This window comes from Mastomys coucha, unplaced genomic scaffold, assembly GCF_008632895.1.
Source record: "Mastomys coucha isolate ucsf_1 unplaced genomic scaffold, UCSF_Mcou_1 pScaffold20, whole genome shotgun sequence".
Taxonomy (NCBI): Eukaryota; Metazoa; Chordata; class Mammalia; order Rodentia; family Muridae; genus Mastomys; species Mastomys coucha.
Genome location: NW_022196903.1, coordinates 76,573,844 through 76,590,405, shown reverse-complemented (window position 1 = coordinate 76,590,405; position 16,562 = coordinate 76,573,844). Strand labels below are relative to the sequence as shown.

General features: G+C 48.7%; 2 protein-coding genes across 5 annotated transcripts; both read right to left on the bottom strand.

Moving 5' to 3' along the window:
- Nucleotides 1-1,531: 1,531 nt before the first annotated feature.
- On the bottom strand, nucleotides 1,532-3,432 carry Mrpl53 (mitochondrial ribosomal protein L53). Its single transcript, XM_031382272.1, has 3 exons — nucleotides 2,314-3,432; nucleotides 2,046-2,158; nucleotides 1,532-1,945 (listed from the first exon to the last, which is right to left on the bottom strand). The coding sequence occupies exons 1-3, from the start codon at nucleotides 2,403-2,405 to the stop codon at nucleotides 1,794-1,796; spliced, it is 357 nt and encodes a 118-aa protein (XP_031238132.1). The 5' UTR covers nucleotides 2,406-3,432; the 3' UTR covers nucleotides 1,532-1,793.
- Nucleotides 2,087-9,169, bottom strand: Ccdc142 (coiled-coil domain containing 142). 4 transcript variants are annotated; one of them, XM_031382269.1, is made up of 10 exons: nucleotides 8,044-9,169; nucleotides 7,621-7,707; nucleotides 7,396-7,545; nucleotides 7,153-7,283; nucleotides 6,967-7,080; nucleotides 4,340-4,454; nucleotides 3,890-4,067; nucleotides 3,569-3,768; nucleotides 2,314-3,432; nucleotides 2,087-2,202 (listed from the first exon to the last, which is right to left on the bottom strand). In XM_031382269.1, the coding sequence occupies exons 1-9, from the start codon at nucleotides 8,996-8,998 to the stop codon at nucleotides 3,149-3,151; spliced, it is 2,214 nt and encodes a 737-aa protein (XP_031238129.1). In that variant the 5' UTR covers nucleotides 8,999-9,169; the 3' UTR covers nucleotides 2,087-2,202; nucleotides 2,314-3,148. The 4 variants fall into 4 exon arrangements, with proteins under 4 accessions (XP_031238129.1, XP_031238128.1, XP_031238130.1 ...); XM_031382268.1 differs by lacking the exon at nucleotides 2,087-2,202 and having other exon boundaries at nucleotides 3,128-3,432; nucleotides 7,396-7,707; nucleotides 8,044-9,121; XM_031382270.1 differs by lacking the exon at nucleotides 2,087-2,202 and having other exon boundaries at nucleotides 3,315-3,432; nucleotides 3,569-3,761; nucleotides 7,396-7,707; nucleotides 8,044-9,121.
- Between the last annotated feature and the right edge of the window lie 7,393 nt (nucleotides 9,170-16,562).

Genomic DNA, 16,562 nt, shown 5'->3' with positions numbered 1-16,562 from the left:
ATTTCTAACTAAAATTTCTTAAAACACTCATGTGGCTATAGTAAGAATTTTGGTTTCTTTAAAAGTCCAGTTATGTTTTAGTCCCTGGTAAGATGCTTCACAGCGGGTGATTATGAATTGCCTCGTGCACTAGCAGGGGTGTGATTTTTGCCTGCTGCTGATAGTTTCATTCTGAGGACTCTGGAGGGGGCGTGTTGCAGCTGCTACTCCCTCCTGCTGCTGCTGCTGCTGCATTTGCTATTGCTGGTTTGCTGGATACTTTTATGACAAAGAATGGACTTCCCCAAGGAACCTGAGGACCCCAATCAGGAAGAAGTAGCCTATAGAGGTTTATATCTCAATCTTTTCCCCAATCTTTCTCTCCTACATAGTATTGGGGGATTGGAAGGGATTAGGGTGAAGAGAGGTTAGAAGAGATAGTGATGCAAAAATCTAATAAAAATAGTAAAAAAAAAAAAAAAAGCAGCCATGTGGCATGTATGGTATCTTTTTTTGTTCAACTTTTTTTTTTCTGATTTATTTACTATTTATTATTTTATTTATTTATTTTTTGAGACAGGGTTTTTCTGGCTGTCCTGGAACTCTGTAGACCAGTTCTCATTTATTTTTAATGTGCATTCATTGGTGTCTTGCCTACATGTATGTCTGTGAGAGGGTGTCAGATGCCCTAAAACTGGAGTTACTGTTGTGAACTACTATGTGGGTGCTAGGAAATTGAACCCTGGTCATCTGAAAGAGTAGCTAGTGCTCTTAAACACTAAGCTACTCCTCTGGCCCCAAATAGATAACTTTTTATGCCCTTTAATCCTCTAAAATGATTTAATGGTCACATTAATGGACATTAAACCAAAAACTATTTCAGGACTGTGGGAAGTAAGCTATTACCTACCTGAAGGATGAGATTACGTAGCAGCAAAAATGATTAGGGAAAACGATGCCAGGTGGGAGAATAAAAGTGGTACGGGAGAATGAGTGAGAATGGAAGGGTCTCGCTAAGTAGACCAGGCTGGCCTCCTGAGCAGCCTAGATAGTGTTTGCCAACAGATGGGGCTGGCTCCTCTTTTTCCTCTCAGTGCAGACAGGTTGGTTGGATGTACAGGGAAAGGGAGGGGGCGGGAGAGGAAACACTGCATTTCTAGCCTAGAAGGCTGAGCAGAGAAGTCAGAAGAGCCAAGGGACCATTCCACTTGAAGGAAAGAATCTTGGTGGCATATGGAGGAAGTTGGCAGTAAGTAATCATAGAAGATGGGATGAAACCCAAATAGAAATGTGGGGTTTAAATCCCGAGTAGTCAAAATTATGACAGAATCGGTGGTTCCATGAGAGTGAATGAAGAGCAGACAATACTACTAAGAAAGATGAGTACTGAAGGCTGAAGGTGGTGGTCGTGTAGAATCCCAGCACCCAGGAGCGTGAGGTAGGAAAATCCTTTCACATTTCTAGGCCACCTTGGTCTTCATGACAAGTTTCAGGTTAGCTCATGGTAAGACCTTTTCTCAAATTCCAATAAACAACCTGAGGAAGAATAGCATTCATTTGGCAATAAATATTTAATTAAAATGTACTTGAGTGACAGATTCAAATATGGTTAAACACCGAGAAAGAAAAGTTCCAATTTGTCCGGACTCCTCACCACCCAATCTTACTTATCTTGCTCCAGAAGCCCTGCTGTTAGGGCTCTTGCTCTGCATCGTGACCTCCATGCAGCATTTTGAGTGATTTAAGCCCAGCTCCTCGTAGACCACTGTCTTTAGTTCCTCACTAACATTCGGCTGTCAGACTCTTCTGCAACGTCAGCGGCGGGTACCCGCACCCGGGGCGACCTTGTCTGCGCTGGGTGCAGATGCTTCCGCGGCGTTCCTGGCCCGGATGTGGGAGGCCAAGGCGCTGAACATCTCCTGAGCGGTGAGGTGGGCACCGCGCATAATCAGCCGATACCCATCTCCTGGGAAAGATGCAAACCGGTGAGTGGGGGACCCGAATTACGCAGGGCTGGGGCTGGGATCCTTCCTCGTCCACCCCGCCCGCGTGCCTGCCAGGCTTACCGAATAACACGTCCACGCAGGGTTCAGAGCCGTCGTGCCTCACGTCGGCGACCACCGAGCAGTTGAGGTTGGTGGCGCGGACCTTCTCGCTGCTCACCGCCTGGAGAAAGGTCCTGCGGTGGGAGGGCGGCGTGAGCGCGTCCGGGGACCAGGGAGCCTGGAGCCGGGACGGTGAGTGCGTGAGGCACGGAGGGCGGGACCGAGGGGCCCTGGAACTCGGGTAGGGGGTCGAGGGTGCGCGCGCCTCCCGCCGCCCCAGAATCCGTACCTCGTCGACTCCACGTTCTTCTCAAACGGGCAGAACTGAACTCGAACCAGCTTGACTGGCCGCAGTCCCAGCCGAGCCAAAGCCGCCGCCATGGTTACCTCCGCCCCGGAAGGAGTAGCACCGGGGATGGTTTTCTTGGAACGGACCGCTTCCGGCGTCCCCCGCCGTACTTCTCGCGGTTGCCCTCCTGGGCGGTTCGCAACTACTTCAGGCTTTAGCCGTGCTCTGTGCCACACACTGCATAGGCAGTGAATGTGCAAGATCCCCTTGGCACGAAAACGTCCTTCAGCCTTTCCCCCTTCAGTATCCTGCCAGCTCGATCTAGGTCAGCACCACCCTAAATCCTGGCTCCTTCCGTCGAGAGGAATATCACTGCAGGGATTGTCCACCCACCAGAAGGCAAGCCCTGCCTGCCCTTGTAGCAACAGCCAAAGCTTAAATGTCAAGGTCCTACAGCCTAATGACTAAAATAGAAACGGGGAAGGGGGAAGACTGCCCTCCACGTGTAGAAATGGTTGCTTCATTGTGTTTCCTCATGAACCAGCTTTAGCCTTGCTCCTGGGATTCAAGAGAAAGCAAGTAGTTTGCTTCTGTCTCCCGAGAGCTAACCCTGTGGACTCCTAGTTCTAGCTCCAAGGTGTCTCCACTGTTTCCGACTTAAAGATTTCAGGCTGTAGTTTGCCTATTACTCTGGATTGCAGATCCTAGGATGACCTGGTGTTCAATTCTGGGCTCTAGTTTATGAACATAGTTTTATCAAGCGCCCAGTTTTAAGCCTCTCTAACATACAGTTCTTTGTCTGGAGCATGATTTGGAACTCGAGGTCCTAGTCAGCTTAGGGTTCAGGACTTGTCCTCAGGCAAGAAAAAAAAGGTAAGTGCCAACGAGGGTGTTGGTGCAGCCTCAGGGCAAGCCAGGCCTGCTGGTTTCCGGCCAGGTAAGCCTCAGGACTAGGTCCTCCTCCCCCTCCTCCCCCTCCCCCTCGTCCTCCTCCCAGGGTGCTTAGCAGGTGAGTGTTCTGGGCTGGGGAGACTCCAAGCCAAAGGGGAGGTGCCAAGTTTTCCAGGCTGTTGAGGCTGCTGGTGGGCAGTTCAGTGTTCTGGACCTCATTACAAGAACCTGGGAAGGCAGGAGTGGAAGGCAGGTTGGTGGGTGATGCTGATGCCAAAGCAATGGTGAGATTGGATGTGGGTCTTTTAAAGCAATGCTGGAAGAGCTTAGAAAAGCCTCCGTTTGAGGAGAGGTAATAACTCACAGCAACGGGGAGGTCTTCTGTGGATTGGATTCTTGGGCAGGGGTTGCTGCAGAAGACACTGCAGGGCCCCATCTAGCCGCTGGAAGATGCTGAGTGAGAACAGAGTCTGGCGAAGCTCCCGGGATAGGCCCCACTGCTCCTGTTCCAGAACCTCCCTGACCACTCCGAAGTCTTGCTTGAGCTGCAGCGCCCCCTGCAGGCTAGATGTCCAGGTACAATGTGGCCACCAGACCCTTCTGCCTCCCCAGACTGCTCTACCCAAATGCTCTCCATTTTCCCTGTTGGCATTCCCCCTCTGCTACTGCCATCTTTTCTTCCCACCTGAACCGGATCCTATGGGTGAGGATGTGGTCAAGCCAGGCGCCCAGTGTGGCTGTCAGTGCCTGGCTGAGGACAGGGGCTTGGGCTTCGGGCGGCAGTCCCTGCAGTCCTTGCAACACAGGCTCTAACAGAGAGCAGACCACCGTCCGAGCATACTCACTAGGGTCACTGGGATATTCTGGAGTGAGAAAAAGAAAGGACAGATGGAGAGAATGTGGAAGTCCAGTGGGCTCTAGAGGGAGGGGCACAGTAAGGACAGAGATGATGACAGCAGCGTAGAGCCACAACTGGGGAAGCCTTAGAACATTTACACCGGGAACCAGAAGGAGAAGGTGGAAGTGAGAAGTTACCAAGACAGAGGGCTGGGGTGGTGGCTCACTCAGCAAGGCTTGCTTGTCTAGCTTCTGTGAAGTCTAGGGTTTCATCCCCAGCATCACAAAGAAAAATTACCAGGACACAGTCGGAGTCTCCAGTATCGACCCCTCGGCATGTGGAACTTGAAGCCTTGTGTGGCTTGTTTATGACATTCTTGGAAAAACAGACTCAGTGACTCTTTGGGCAGGAGCTGTATGGAGAGGAAGAAAGTAAAAAGGGCTAGTCTGTTACTGGGGATGGTGTTTCTCCTCCCACTGAGGTCTCAGTGTGGGGGTTCTGTTAAACCCTGACGCATCACTGTGGGAGCATGGGCATTTTCTAAGGAGGTTTAGACCTAAACCATGCACAATGCCTAGGATTAGAAGTTTTCTTAGTAATCAGAGGCACATGACAAGTCAGGCATGTTAGGCATGTGGCTAGACTCCCAGCATTTGGAAAGTAGAATCAGAGTATTAGAAATTCATGACCAGGGGGCTGGAGAGATGGCTCAGTGACTGACTGGCTGCTCTTCTAGAGTCTTGAATTCAATTCCTAGCAACCACATGGTAGCTCACAACCATCTGTAATGAGATCTGATGCCATCTTCCAGTGTGTCGAAAGATAGCTACAGTGAACTCATACACATAAAGTAAATCTTTTTTTTTATTATTATAAAAAAAAAAAGAGGCGGGGAGAAGATGGTGATAACAAGGTTCTTTGTGTTGTTGCCTGTCTCGAGAGAAGAATCTAAAAAATGGGGCATTTGGCAGAAGTTCTGTAACCATGTGACCTGAGCATAGTGGCATATGTCTGTGACCCCAGGGTTGGGGATCACAAGTTCCATGAGGCCAGCTTGAGCTGACTCTTACATTAGAATCAAGAAAGGAAAAGGAGGGTGGAATAAAAAACAAAACAAAACAAAAGAAAATGGATAAAGTATGGGATATACAGATCCCAGGAACCTAAGGAAAGGGAGTTTCGGAGGAATGGGCGAGAAGAAACCACTGGGTCCCTGGCACACCAGACATGTTTACGCCTCAACCCTTCCCTTCTTCTCCAGCACAAGAGCTTCTCCCCCCGCCGCCCATCTAGATAGAGTCTTACTGTCTAGCCCAAACTGCCCTTGAAATTTCCATGTAGCCCAGGCTGGCCTCAAACTCAAATCCTGTTTCAGCTTCCTCAATACTGGGATTAAAGGTATGCACTAGCACTGCTGGCCCCACCTCCAACAGTGTAGTGCTGACACTATGGCCTGACACACACAGGCCTGAGGAGAGAGAGAGGAAGGGAGGGAGGGAGAGAGGAAGGGAGGGAGAGAGAGAGGGAAGGGAGGAGGGAGAGAGAATGTGGACTCACAGAGGGAGCATATAAGCTTTGGTTCACCAGGAAAGCCCTCCGGGGAGCCTGTCCCTGCTACTCAGAGGCTGCCCAGCTAGCAGCTAAGCCTCAGGTACTTTAGGGAACACTCTACAAAGCTCACACCAAGTATGGTCCTCCTCTGGGCTTCCATAACCATCACTGTCAGGCTCTCCTCATTATGAGGCTACACTGGGACATGATTCTAAGAAGTCAACAGCAAGAATGGAAGAAATCCCAAAGGTGGGAATTCACAGCAGTAAGGTGTTTGGTAAGCAGAGAAGCGGAGCAAAGGAGCCAAGGGTCAGCATGAGCTCTACAGCCGCACAAGGACACCAAAATATAACCTCGTATTCTATGTATTCCACAACAGGAAGCAGTGGTGTACAAAATGGGATGAATAAAGACAGAAGTAAGAGCTTTGTCAATAAACCTAGAAGAAAATCATGGGCGACACAGCTTGGTGGCACAGAGCTTACCTAGCACACATGAGGCCCTGTCATGATCCTGAGAGAGAGCGAAAAGAAACAGCCAACCCCAGATGAAAGGTGGAGCTGTTCTGCTGGTCTCCTCATTTAGAGGGCTTAAAAATACTTTTTAATTTCTCTCTCTCTCTCTCTCTCTCTCTCTCTCTCTTTCTCTCTCTCTTCCCCCTTCTCTGTGTATGTGTGTGTGTAGAGACAACTTACACAGAAATTGGCTCTATCTTTACCTCATATGGGTCCTAGGTTGTCAGACTTGGCATTAAACACCTTTAACTAATGAACCATCTTGCTGCCTCCTTCCACTCCCCTTCCCACTCGTGATTGGAATCAAATAAAAGCTTGATGATCAGCAATGCTTTACTGCTTAGCTACAGCCCCAGCTTGCATTTCTCTCTTTAAATATACCATGTGCTACTTTAGTAAAGTTATAAAGTAAGCCAGGTGCAATGGCATATGCCACTAATCTCAGATTCAAGAAGCAGAGGCAGGGAAATGCATGTATACACACACACATATATAGTATATATATGATGTATGTATATGTGTATAACAATATATACAAATGAAGCTTTTAAAGAGAAGAGAACAATGAATTAAACACTACTAGGAAAAGTGAAAGACATAATTATGCAGTCGCTAATGAAATAAGTCTAAGCAGTAATGTCAGTGGCTAACACTATTAGGGAGTAGCAAGGGGGTATGAATCATAACTAACCATGAGTTGATTACTATTATGACCATATCTGAATTTTTTCCATAGTAATGAACAAGAAGCCAACAATGAAAAATTAAGCAGAGACTCTGAGGAGATTGCAAGGTCCCCAGCCCTGTCCCTGAGTTAGCACACACTCACACTGCCACTATCAGGGCCTCTGCACTCACCTGCATTTTTGCAGTCAACTTCTGGATCTCCAGGCCCAGCGGCTGTTCCACCTCCAGAGTGAGGGCTGCCTCGGACACCAAGCTGGACAGAGCTTCCACTGCATGCAGAAGAGGCTGTGGGTGGAAACGGAGAGTGAGAGCTCAGTTCAGGCCAGGCTGCTCCCCTCCCTGCTCCCGGCCACTTACAGGCAAGTCCTTCTGGATCAGGAGCAGGAAGGAACCGGGGTCCCATGCTGCCAGGTGCTGCTGAGCTCTGCCCAAGAACCAGAGCAAGGTGGTCTGCAGGGTACAGAGTCCCAGAGCGACAGGCGTAGGACCTGGGAGGACAGTACTCTAGGGTTTATGGGCCACCTTCAGAACAGAGGTCAGGGAAAAGATATCAACTGCTCCTTCCCCCCACCCACCCCCATTCCACACCGCCTGTCTCACCTGCAGGCTGGCACAGGCTAAGCTCTGACCTAGGCTGTTGAAGGATATCCAAGAGGGGAGGAAAAAGCCGCTGCAACAGTTGAGCAGTAGGAGACAGTGAAGCAGAGCTGCTCTGACCACCCAGGGCTGATCCCAAGGCCTGGCAGAACCCTGGGATGACAAAATATAGTCTGAGGGGGTGGGCAACTTGATCCTGGGGTCTCCCCAATGTCCCTTCCTCCTTACCTTGGTCCCAACTACAGATAAGAGACTGATGAAATAGGCCGTGACACAGAGACCACAGCTCCTTCTCACACTCTTGAGGCAGGGATGCTAAGGGGAGAAATGAAGGAAGCCTGAAAACAAAACCTCCCTGGTTACAGCTCCTGCTGACTCTACTGAAGTCAGGGATGGAAAGTCAGGCAGAGCAGCTCTCCAGGGGCTGGGGCTAGAGTTCCAGGCCAGTATGGACTACTCAGTAAAAACCTACCTCAGAACTAAATAAAGACTGGTGTGGAAAGCTGTGTGGCCTCGGAAAAACCTAAACTATCCTTTATACTCAGGAAAGTTCATTCATTCAAGGGCCTGCCCTCGATGGTTGAAGGAGGGTAAAGGTAGCAAGACACCCTCATGGCAACCTCCAAATGCCAGCTTGGGTCCCTCACTTACCTTGACACAGTGCCTGACTCAGCTGTTGTGCCACTGCTCTGGGGTCCCCCCAAGGTCCCACGCATAGGTCCAAACACTGAGCACAGGCTGCCCACAGCAAGGTCCAATACTGGCTCCCCAGGGCTCCAGGCCCTCCAAGCCTCAGTCCGCTGCTGTCCGTGCTAGCCACGCCCCCTACGAGGCCCAGCAGCCCGGGCAGCAGCTCTCGCTCTCGGTCGCACTGCAAACGGAGTTGCTCCTGCAAGCCGGATCCGCCAAGGGCTTCAGCCAACCTAGCTGCCACCTGACAACCCCGCTCCGCGGCCAGGAGGTGGAGCACACGGGCCGCGGGGAATGGGCGCGCGGCCCCGGGGACGAAGCTCAGGGAATGTCTCTGCAGAGTGTGATAGAAGGGAAGGGCCAGCAACAGTTCGGCTAGCTGAGACGCTAGGCCCAGGCTGGCGGGTGCCCGGCCTACTGCACGAAGCTGCATCTCGATGGTAGCATCCAGGTGCTGGGCAGCTAGCCCGACAGGGCGAGCCGGGAGAAGCGTCTCCCTGGAGCCCGGGAAGCCTAGGCGCATAGCCGCCCCCCGCGAAGGGCACAGATGTAAATCGCCCTGCAGCTGCTGCAGGGAGAGGGAACCGGCCGAGGAGCCGGAGCGGAGCAGCCGCAAGACCGCCTGCAGGTGGCGGGCGCAGTCCCGGGCCCGCAGAAGCTGCTCTCGCTCCCGGTGCAGACGAAACAACGTGGCCCGGAGCCGCTGCAGAGCGAAGGGCATCGGGCCGCTTGCAGACGCGGGAGCCCACGGCTGTCTGCCGGAGTTCGGGCACGGGACGCTCGCCGCAGCCAGTAGCCCCAGCCCTCCGCGCCTCCCCTCGCCCCGCTCCTCCCCAGCGCCCACGGGATACGCCCACGATGGGGGTACGTTAGCGAGTGGAGGCAGAGGGCCACTGGAACGGGACGCCCGGGCCATCGGCACGGCGAGTCCCAAACGAACCTAACGCTCGCCGCCTCCCTGCCTCCCGCGGCGCTCCACGCCCGCGGGCTCCGGGACTCGCCAGCTAGCCGCCGGAAGTATCGTGGCTTTACTGGGGCTCCGTAGCCGCGACCTCTGCCCCTAACAAAGATGGCCGCCTACCTACTCTTTCCCGGCCCTTTACAGGCATCTAATTCTAGCTAGACTTTCCTGTCATCGTTGACAGGAGGTGGCGCTGATGCTAAACGGTGTAGGAAGAGTCAAGCTAGGTGACCTGACAGCAGGAAACCCATGGCCCCTCCATGCCTGGCTTCCTAATGTACCACCTTCCTGCGGTCTGCCCTCTGGGAGCCCTGCGGCGGTCTACTGCAGAAAAGAGGAAAGCAAGACCTCAATTTCCTTTTGCTTTGATAATTGTCTTCATGTTCGTTTGTGGGTATGTTGTTGTTTAGTTCTCTTTGAATCTCGCTATGTATGTTCTTAGCTAGCCTGAAACTCTCATGTAGACCAGGCTGGTCTCGAACTCACACTTGTCAGCCTGCCTCCGCTTCCTCGCTAAAAAGTGTGTATGTTTGTCACCACAGCCAGCCTCAGCTCCTTTCGTGTTCTCTTTCAGTCATCTCTGAGAACTTTGGGAAGCAGCAAGTTCAGGCCCTACTCATAAAGATCTTAGGCAAACGAACAGCAAGGGGCCCTAGGGCTGCTGCTGCTGTAATGCTCCTCCTGAGCAGGCAAAATTGAGGATTTGAGGATTTCCAGTTTGAGGTCGAGGCAGTAGATACAAGTGCCTTTGGAAAAATATTGCAAACAGAGGACAAGAACCTAAAGCAAGGAAACGAGAATATTACTGCCCAGCACTAAGAGATTGAGACAGGAGGGTTGTCTAGAGGTGGTCAACACTCGGCCAACATAGTTTCAAGTTAGCTTGGCCTACAGTGTGAGACCCAGTCTCTGAGAGTGGTTTAAAAGGTTGGCGATAGGGGGCTAGATTCCTGAAGTAGTTGGTACAGTTACTGAGGGAGAGACAGAGGATCAGACATGGGATCATTGAAAAACTAAATATACAGCAGCTTTCCTGCTCACTCACATCTAGAATCTCAGAGTCAACAAGTCCCCAGGCTAAGGATACAGGTTATGAAAGGACTCTGGCTAACTGGAATGTGGGCATGGTTCTGGCAAAACCATTCCCTCCTCTTCCATTCCCTCTGCCTTGCTAAACAAAACAAAACGTAACAAAAAACATTAAGTTACATTTCTAAAGCTAGCCAACGGGGTCTATCCCCTTATTTGGCCACTTCCTCCTTCTGAGGCTGACTACCAAGGTTCTGCTATCAAAGTATTGAAGTCCAGCAGTCAAAAGCCCCCTTTAGTTTACCTGATTAGCATGCCCAATCAAAATTAAACACCTCATCCTAACCCGGGTTTCCCCCTTTACTGTTATAACTCCATTTGTCTGTGGGCCACATGTCTCCTCTCTAACCAGAGGCGTCCTTTGTCCTCCAGGATAAACACCCTTGCCCCTTTGTCTCCTCTCCTTTGTTCCCTTCCTCTTCCACTCCATCCTCTATCTGGTGTCTTTGTCCCTTATTACCTGCCTTTTGTCCCTCTAGGGCAAATAAATTTCTTTTGTGCTGAGAACTTGGTCTGGAGGGGTGGGTGGGGGTGGTGGTCCTGAGCTAATACATACAAATTGGCCACAGCTGCAGATTCATGAGCCCTGCCTCCAAAGACAAGAAGTCTCCAAATAACTAATTGAAGCAGAAGAGGTGCTTCAGCTTAATTGCTTATGTAGAGGACCCCTGTTCAGCTGGTTTGAAACAGCCTGTAACTCCAGTTCCTGGGGGCTCTGATATCTTTGGTCTCTGGAGGCACCTTCACATGCTTTCACATGCCCACACAAAGATACATATAATTTTAAAATAGAAGAAAATATTTAAAAGTTACTTTTTATTTAGTTGGGTTTTTGGTTCATAACACAAACTTATGTTTGCTTAATAAAAAAATCTTGCCGGGCAGTGGTGGTGCATGTCTTTAATCCCAGCACTTGGGAGGCAGAGGCAGGCGGATTTCTGAGGTTGAGGCCAGCCTGATCTACAGAGTGAGTTCCAGGACAGCAGGGCTACACAGAGAAACCCTGTCTCAAAAAGCTAAAACAAGCAAACAAACAAACAAACAAAAAAAAATCTTGAGAATCCTTTTACAGTCCTCCTTTTATTTTAAACATGTAGTCATTAACTAGAATGTTATGTTTTGTTTTGTTTTGAGAGAGCTGGTGAGATGACTCAGCCAATAAGGGCACTTGCTTCTGAAACTGGCAATTTAAATTTGATCTCTGGACTTCACAAGGTGGAAGGAGAAACACACACACACACATACACCAATGATAATGAATGAAATAAATATCCTTCTATTCAATGAATAAGCAGTGTCTGGGGAGGCATCAGCCACACATTACAGTCTGTCGAATAGGAGATGTATAAACAGGGAGTACGGTGGAATTAAGAGGTTTCTCTCTCTCTCTCTCTCTCTCTCTCTCTCTCTCTCTCTCTCTCTCTCTCTCTTTAAAGGAGTGGTTAGAGATAGCATCTGTGAGAAGGTGACATTTAAGCTAAGATCTAAAAGAGACAAGAGAGCCAACCCATTTTTCTGGGAAAGCACATCCCAGGTAGAAGACTATAAAACATGCAAAGTCACAGATAGTATTAAACTGTCTCAAGAAAAGCTCGGACAATGTGTGAAATAGGTTGGCCTTCATTCAGAGGGGGCTGCCACTACCAAGGGGACTTTAGGCAAAAGAAGCCTTAATGTACAACAGGAAAAGAAGGTGGGCTCATAGTGTTCCTAGAAAGGCTTAAGAGCAAGATGAAAAATATATGAGATTAAACATAAAAGTGCCTTTGGGGTAACGGATGCTAAATTTACACTTTGTAACTAACCACCTAGCAGACAGACTGGGGAAAACAGAGAAAGACTGAGGACTAGAGAGGCAGGAATGTAGTTCTTCAGAGGCTGCAAAAGGTCTGTGTAAGAAGGGTCAAGGAGAAACTCGAGCAGAAAACTTAGATACTCTTGACAACCATAAGTCAGATTAATGAGGGTAGGCAAGGCTCTAAATCACCAAACAGAAACCTCAAAGGAAGTAAGACAGAAGAGAGACTCCAGAAAGAAAGAAGAAATCCAGTGTTACAAGTGGAGGGGCCATTCCAAGAGGCAATGTTCTGGCTTAGAAAGAAAAAGAAAGAAAGAATGCCCCCCTCCTTCCAATGAGGATTAAAAAACATTAATAAATGTCTCATCTAAAAATTGCAGTTACAGCTGGGCGGTGGTGGCGCACGCCTTTAATCCCAGCATTTAGGAGGCAGAGGCAGGCAGATTTCTGAGTTCGAGGCCAGCCTGATCTACAGAGTGAGTTTAAGGACAGCCAGAGCTATACAGAGAAACCCTGTCTCGAAAAATCAAAAAAAAAAAAAAAAATTGCAGTTGCAGAGTTAACATGCAGAGATATTTGGTTCTGTATGTACTTTCTTTTCTTCCATTTCTTGTTTGCAATGTTGTATTCCTTGACATCAAGGTCATTTTGACATTACATCAAGGCTCTTGCTAAAATATAAACTTTTTTTTTTTTGTAACCAGAGGGAGAAAGAAAGGTTGTCAAAATCTGAGCAAGAAAAGGCTCATTTAAGACTTGCAATGAAAAAGGTTGGTGGCTAAAAGCAGATGTACAGGTACTCTTATTGGTTACAAGGTACTCTGTTATCCTGAGGATATAATAAGAAAGAAGCAGTAAATGAATATGTGAGAACTGTCAGCAATGATTTAAGTATAAGGTCATATTTTTGTAAAAAATATAAAAAAAAAGAAATAATATTGTGGATGAGGGTGGGTTTTGTATGATTTTTTTTTAAAAAGAGATTGTGTTCTAAGAATGAAAAACAATGCAGCTAAACAATGAAAGACTAAAGCCAAACCACAGGGGGTCTGAGTAAACCCGTACAAGGACAGGATATAAAGATGATACGTATGTTTGATGATTAGAGTTTATTAAACCTTATAAGATTGGACTGGAAAGATGGCTCAGCCATTAAAAGCACTTGCTACTCTTCTAGAGGACACCCTTAGAGTGGTTCCCAGCACCCACACGGTAGCTCACAACCATCCATAACTCTGCTTTCAGGGGATCAGAAGCCCTCGTCTGACCTCCACAGACATAAAGCATGTATATGCTGCACCCACATACATGCAAGAAAACACTTAAACACAAAATAAAATAAGCAAGTGTTTAAAAATCCCCAAGGTTATACTGATCAACTTGTGATATTTGCAAAACTTAGCTTAAAAGAACAAGAATATACATCTAATCAAGATAACTATTTTACATTTTTTGCTGTGTTAGACTTTAACCAATTGAAGAAACTGAGTCACAGCTGAGTTTAGTTTTATGTAAGACTGTTTGGATTGTTTAAAAGTGTCTAAGCTTAGCTTGGGGGAATGGGGTGTGGCACATACCTTTCAAGGCAGGTGTGAGTTTGAGGCTAGCCTGGTCTACAGAGCTTGCTGCAGGACAGCTAAGGCCACACATACACGCACACACACACACACAACACACACACACACACAGAGAGAGAGAGAGAGAGAGAGAGAGAGAGAGAGAGAGAGGGAGGGAGGGAGGGAGGGAGAAAGAGAGAGAGTTGTTAAAACTGTTTTAAGCATTACCTAAATGTGACATGGAGTTAAAATGACTAAGATGACGAGACTAGTAAAGCTGTCCTTCCAGGTGTTCAACAAAGCTTGGGATCCTACAGCAGTGAGGGTAAGAGTCTAAGAAGACTTTTTTTAATGTAAGATTTGACCCTTGACCACAAGGGTCAGCTAGGACCCTGTGGACAACAGGAGCCCACTTGTTTAGAGAGGCCATGGAGTCTTCAGAGAACAAAACTGTAACCAGAGTGCATCCTGCAAGAGGAAAAGTCACAGAGGGCCTCAGGCTATGTCTGACCAATGCAAAGCTTAGTTGTATGAGGGTCTATACCATTGCTAAATAGGTGTGTGTGGGATGTGTAGCTTGGGAGTCCCTGAAGCCGACCAGATGTGTCAGGCTCCTCCCTTCCCTGGCGTCTGTAAGGAGTAGGCACTGCTGAGAGTCACTCTGAGCCAAGTTGAGCTGCACAGAAGAGTGGGAACTAGATGAGCTCACTGTGAAGAGGCACAGACTAATGGAGCCACCTGGAAAGAGCGCTCCCCAACCCGATGAGCTGTCTCCAGGTTGTGCAGGGAGCTCCTGGTTTCCAGCTTTTGTGAGCTGTCACCACCATGCTGGGGTGGGCCTTGCTGATCCAGCTGTCTGAGTCACCTCTGCTCCTGTAAATAATCCCAGTACAACTCACTGGTTCACCAAGTTCTACTTTGGTAGTATCTTTACTTTGGTCTATTGTGGTCTATCTGGGGTTGCATTTGTTTATATCTCCCTGGGAACAGGTTCACACAACAAAGCCCTGTATTTCCACCCGTTTCCCCTACCTAATCTGTACCATTCAAGACTACCTTTGTAGCCGGGCTGTGGTGGCGCACGCCTTTAATCCCAGCACTTGGGAGGCAGAGGCGGGCGGATTTCTGAGTTCGAGGCCAGCCTGGTCTACAGAGTGAGTTCCAGGACAGCCAGGGCTACACAGAGAAATCCTGTCTCCAAAAAGAAAAAAAAAGAAAAAAAGACTACCTTTGAGGGTTCACCTTTCCCTGCTTTCCCTGTCCTCTCTTTCCTCTCTTTCTCTCTCTCTCTCTCTCTCTCTCTCTTTTTTTTGAGACAGGGTCACTATATAGCCTGAGCTGGCCTGGGACTCACTATGTAGACTAGACTGGCCCCCAATGCATAGAAATCAGCCTGTGTGGTGGTGTTAGAGGCATATACCTCCATGCTCAGCTTGCCTTCCTCTCTTGTTCTCTTGTATTCTCCATTCCCCTTTTCTGTTTGCTTGTTACTTGCTCTGCGTTCTCCAGGAAGCCAGCCTTCTGTTTGAGAAACTGGTGGCAAAGGAGGAAATAATGCAACAGAAAGTTGAGAAGAAATGACCCAAGGTGGCTGTAGAGTGTATGTGTTAGGAAAGGGGTGTCCAGAAGGATGTGGGAGGAACTTTGCTAGGTGGGGCTCAGTGTGGCCTGTAGGAGGGCCCCTTGCCAGGTGGGTTCAAATGGCTTGGGGACTAGAGAGTCTTGGAGGCCATCAAAACAGTGGTAGGAATCCCTGTGTGCTTGCTTAGTGACCTGCTTCTCCCTAACTGTGGGGCCTCTGGCTGGCGGCACTCATTGTCTGATTTTACGTCTATCAGGTGAGGATGGGAGATGGCTCAGCAGGTAGGGTGCTTGCTGCTCAGTTTCAGAGTTCAGATCCCACCACTCACATAATAAACTGGTTGTAAATAGTTACTGTAGGTGACAAAAACACCTGTCATATCAGCTCTGAGGGGTCTGATGCCTTCTCTGGCCACTGTGCCCCAAAGTATGCAGACACACTCACATATGTACACATACACATAGGTAAAATAAATCTTTTGAAAATTTGTATTACATTTATTTGTTCGTTTGTTTACTTATATGTATGTGCATGCATGCCATAGCATGTGTGGACAGGTAAAGAATAATTTGCAGGAATCAGTTTCCTCTTCTACCAGGTGGGTCGTGAGAAGGTGAGCAGGCAGGACATTAAGTCCCTTACCCACTGAACCACGAGCACCTATGTATATCTGTGTCTGTGTCTGTAGATGTAGGGATGGGGGGAGCTACACGTTGCAGAGGTCATAATTCAGCCATGTGGGTTCCAGGGAACCTCTGCCCCCCAATAAATTTTTTAAATGATGATTTGGAGATTAGTAGTTAAGAACAATCACTGCTTTTGTAGAGGACTCTTGTTCTTTTCCCAGCACCCACAGGGCAGCTCACAACTGTTTGTAACTCCAGTTCCAAAGGATACAGCACCATCTTCTGGTCTCTGTAGACACTGCACTCTTGTGCACATACACATAGACACATACATATAATTAAAAGTAAAATAAGCCAGGGGCGGGGGTGGTGGTGGTGGTAACATACACCTTTAATCCCAGCACTCCACAGGCAGAGGCAGGCAGATTTCTGAGTTCAAAGCCAGCCTGGTTTACAGAGAGTGCCAGGACAATACAGAGAAACCTCTCTCAAAAAACCTGAATGAATGAATGAGCTCAAGTCACATCCTTTAGCTTGATGGATGTTGACCCTCCCTCATCCAAGTCCCTGTCCTGTCTGTTGTAGATGCAGCCTTCAGTTATGCAACTCCTAGCCCTGGTTACATTTCCTGTCTCTGTTGCTGTGCACTCTCTGACCTCTCATGTGTTCACTGGTCAAATCTCTACCTCTTCCCACTGCCTGAAGGTTCTTCAAGGGTTTGCATTTGAAAAGTCCCTTCTTAGACCTTGCCTGGAGCAGTGGGACTAACACAGCTTGATGCAGGCCCTTGGACTGCTGGTACCCTGTAGCCCGCGTGGTCCTCTCGCCGGGAAGAAGACACGCGGACACTCTAGGTTCCTTCTGCAGC

Excerpts from the sequence above, each read along its gene's own strand:
- Mrpl53 (XM_031382272.1), bottom strand. The coding sequence starts at position 2,405 with ATGGCGGCGGCTTTGGCTCGGCTGGGACTGCGGCCAGTCAAGCTGGTT. Across the intron at positions 2,159-2,313 it reads AAGAACGTGGAGTCGACGAG|GACCTTTCTCCAGGCGGTGA; the intron begins GTACGGATTCTG and ends CTCCCACCGCAG. Across the intron at positions 1,946-2,045 it reads CTGCGTGGACGTGTTATTCG|GAGATGGGTATCGGCTGATT; the intron begins GTAAGCCTGGCA and ends CATCTTTCCCAG.
- Ccdc142 (XM_031382268.1), bottom strand. The coding sequence starts at position 8,998 with ATGGCCCGGGCGTCCCGTTCCAGTGGCCCTCTGCCTCCACTCGCTAAC. Across the intron at positions 7,284-7,395 it reads TAGCCTGTGCCAGCCTGCAG|GTCCTACGCCTGTCGCTCTG; the intron begins GTGAGACAGGCG and ends CTGTCCTCCCAG. Across the intron at positions 4,068-4,339 it reads GAGACTCCGACTGTGTCCTG|AATATCCCAGTGACCCTAGT; the intron begins GTAATTTTTCTT and ends TTCTCACTCCAG.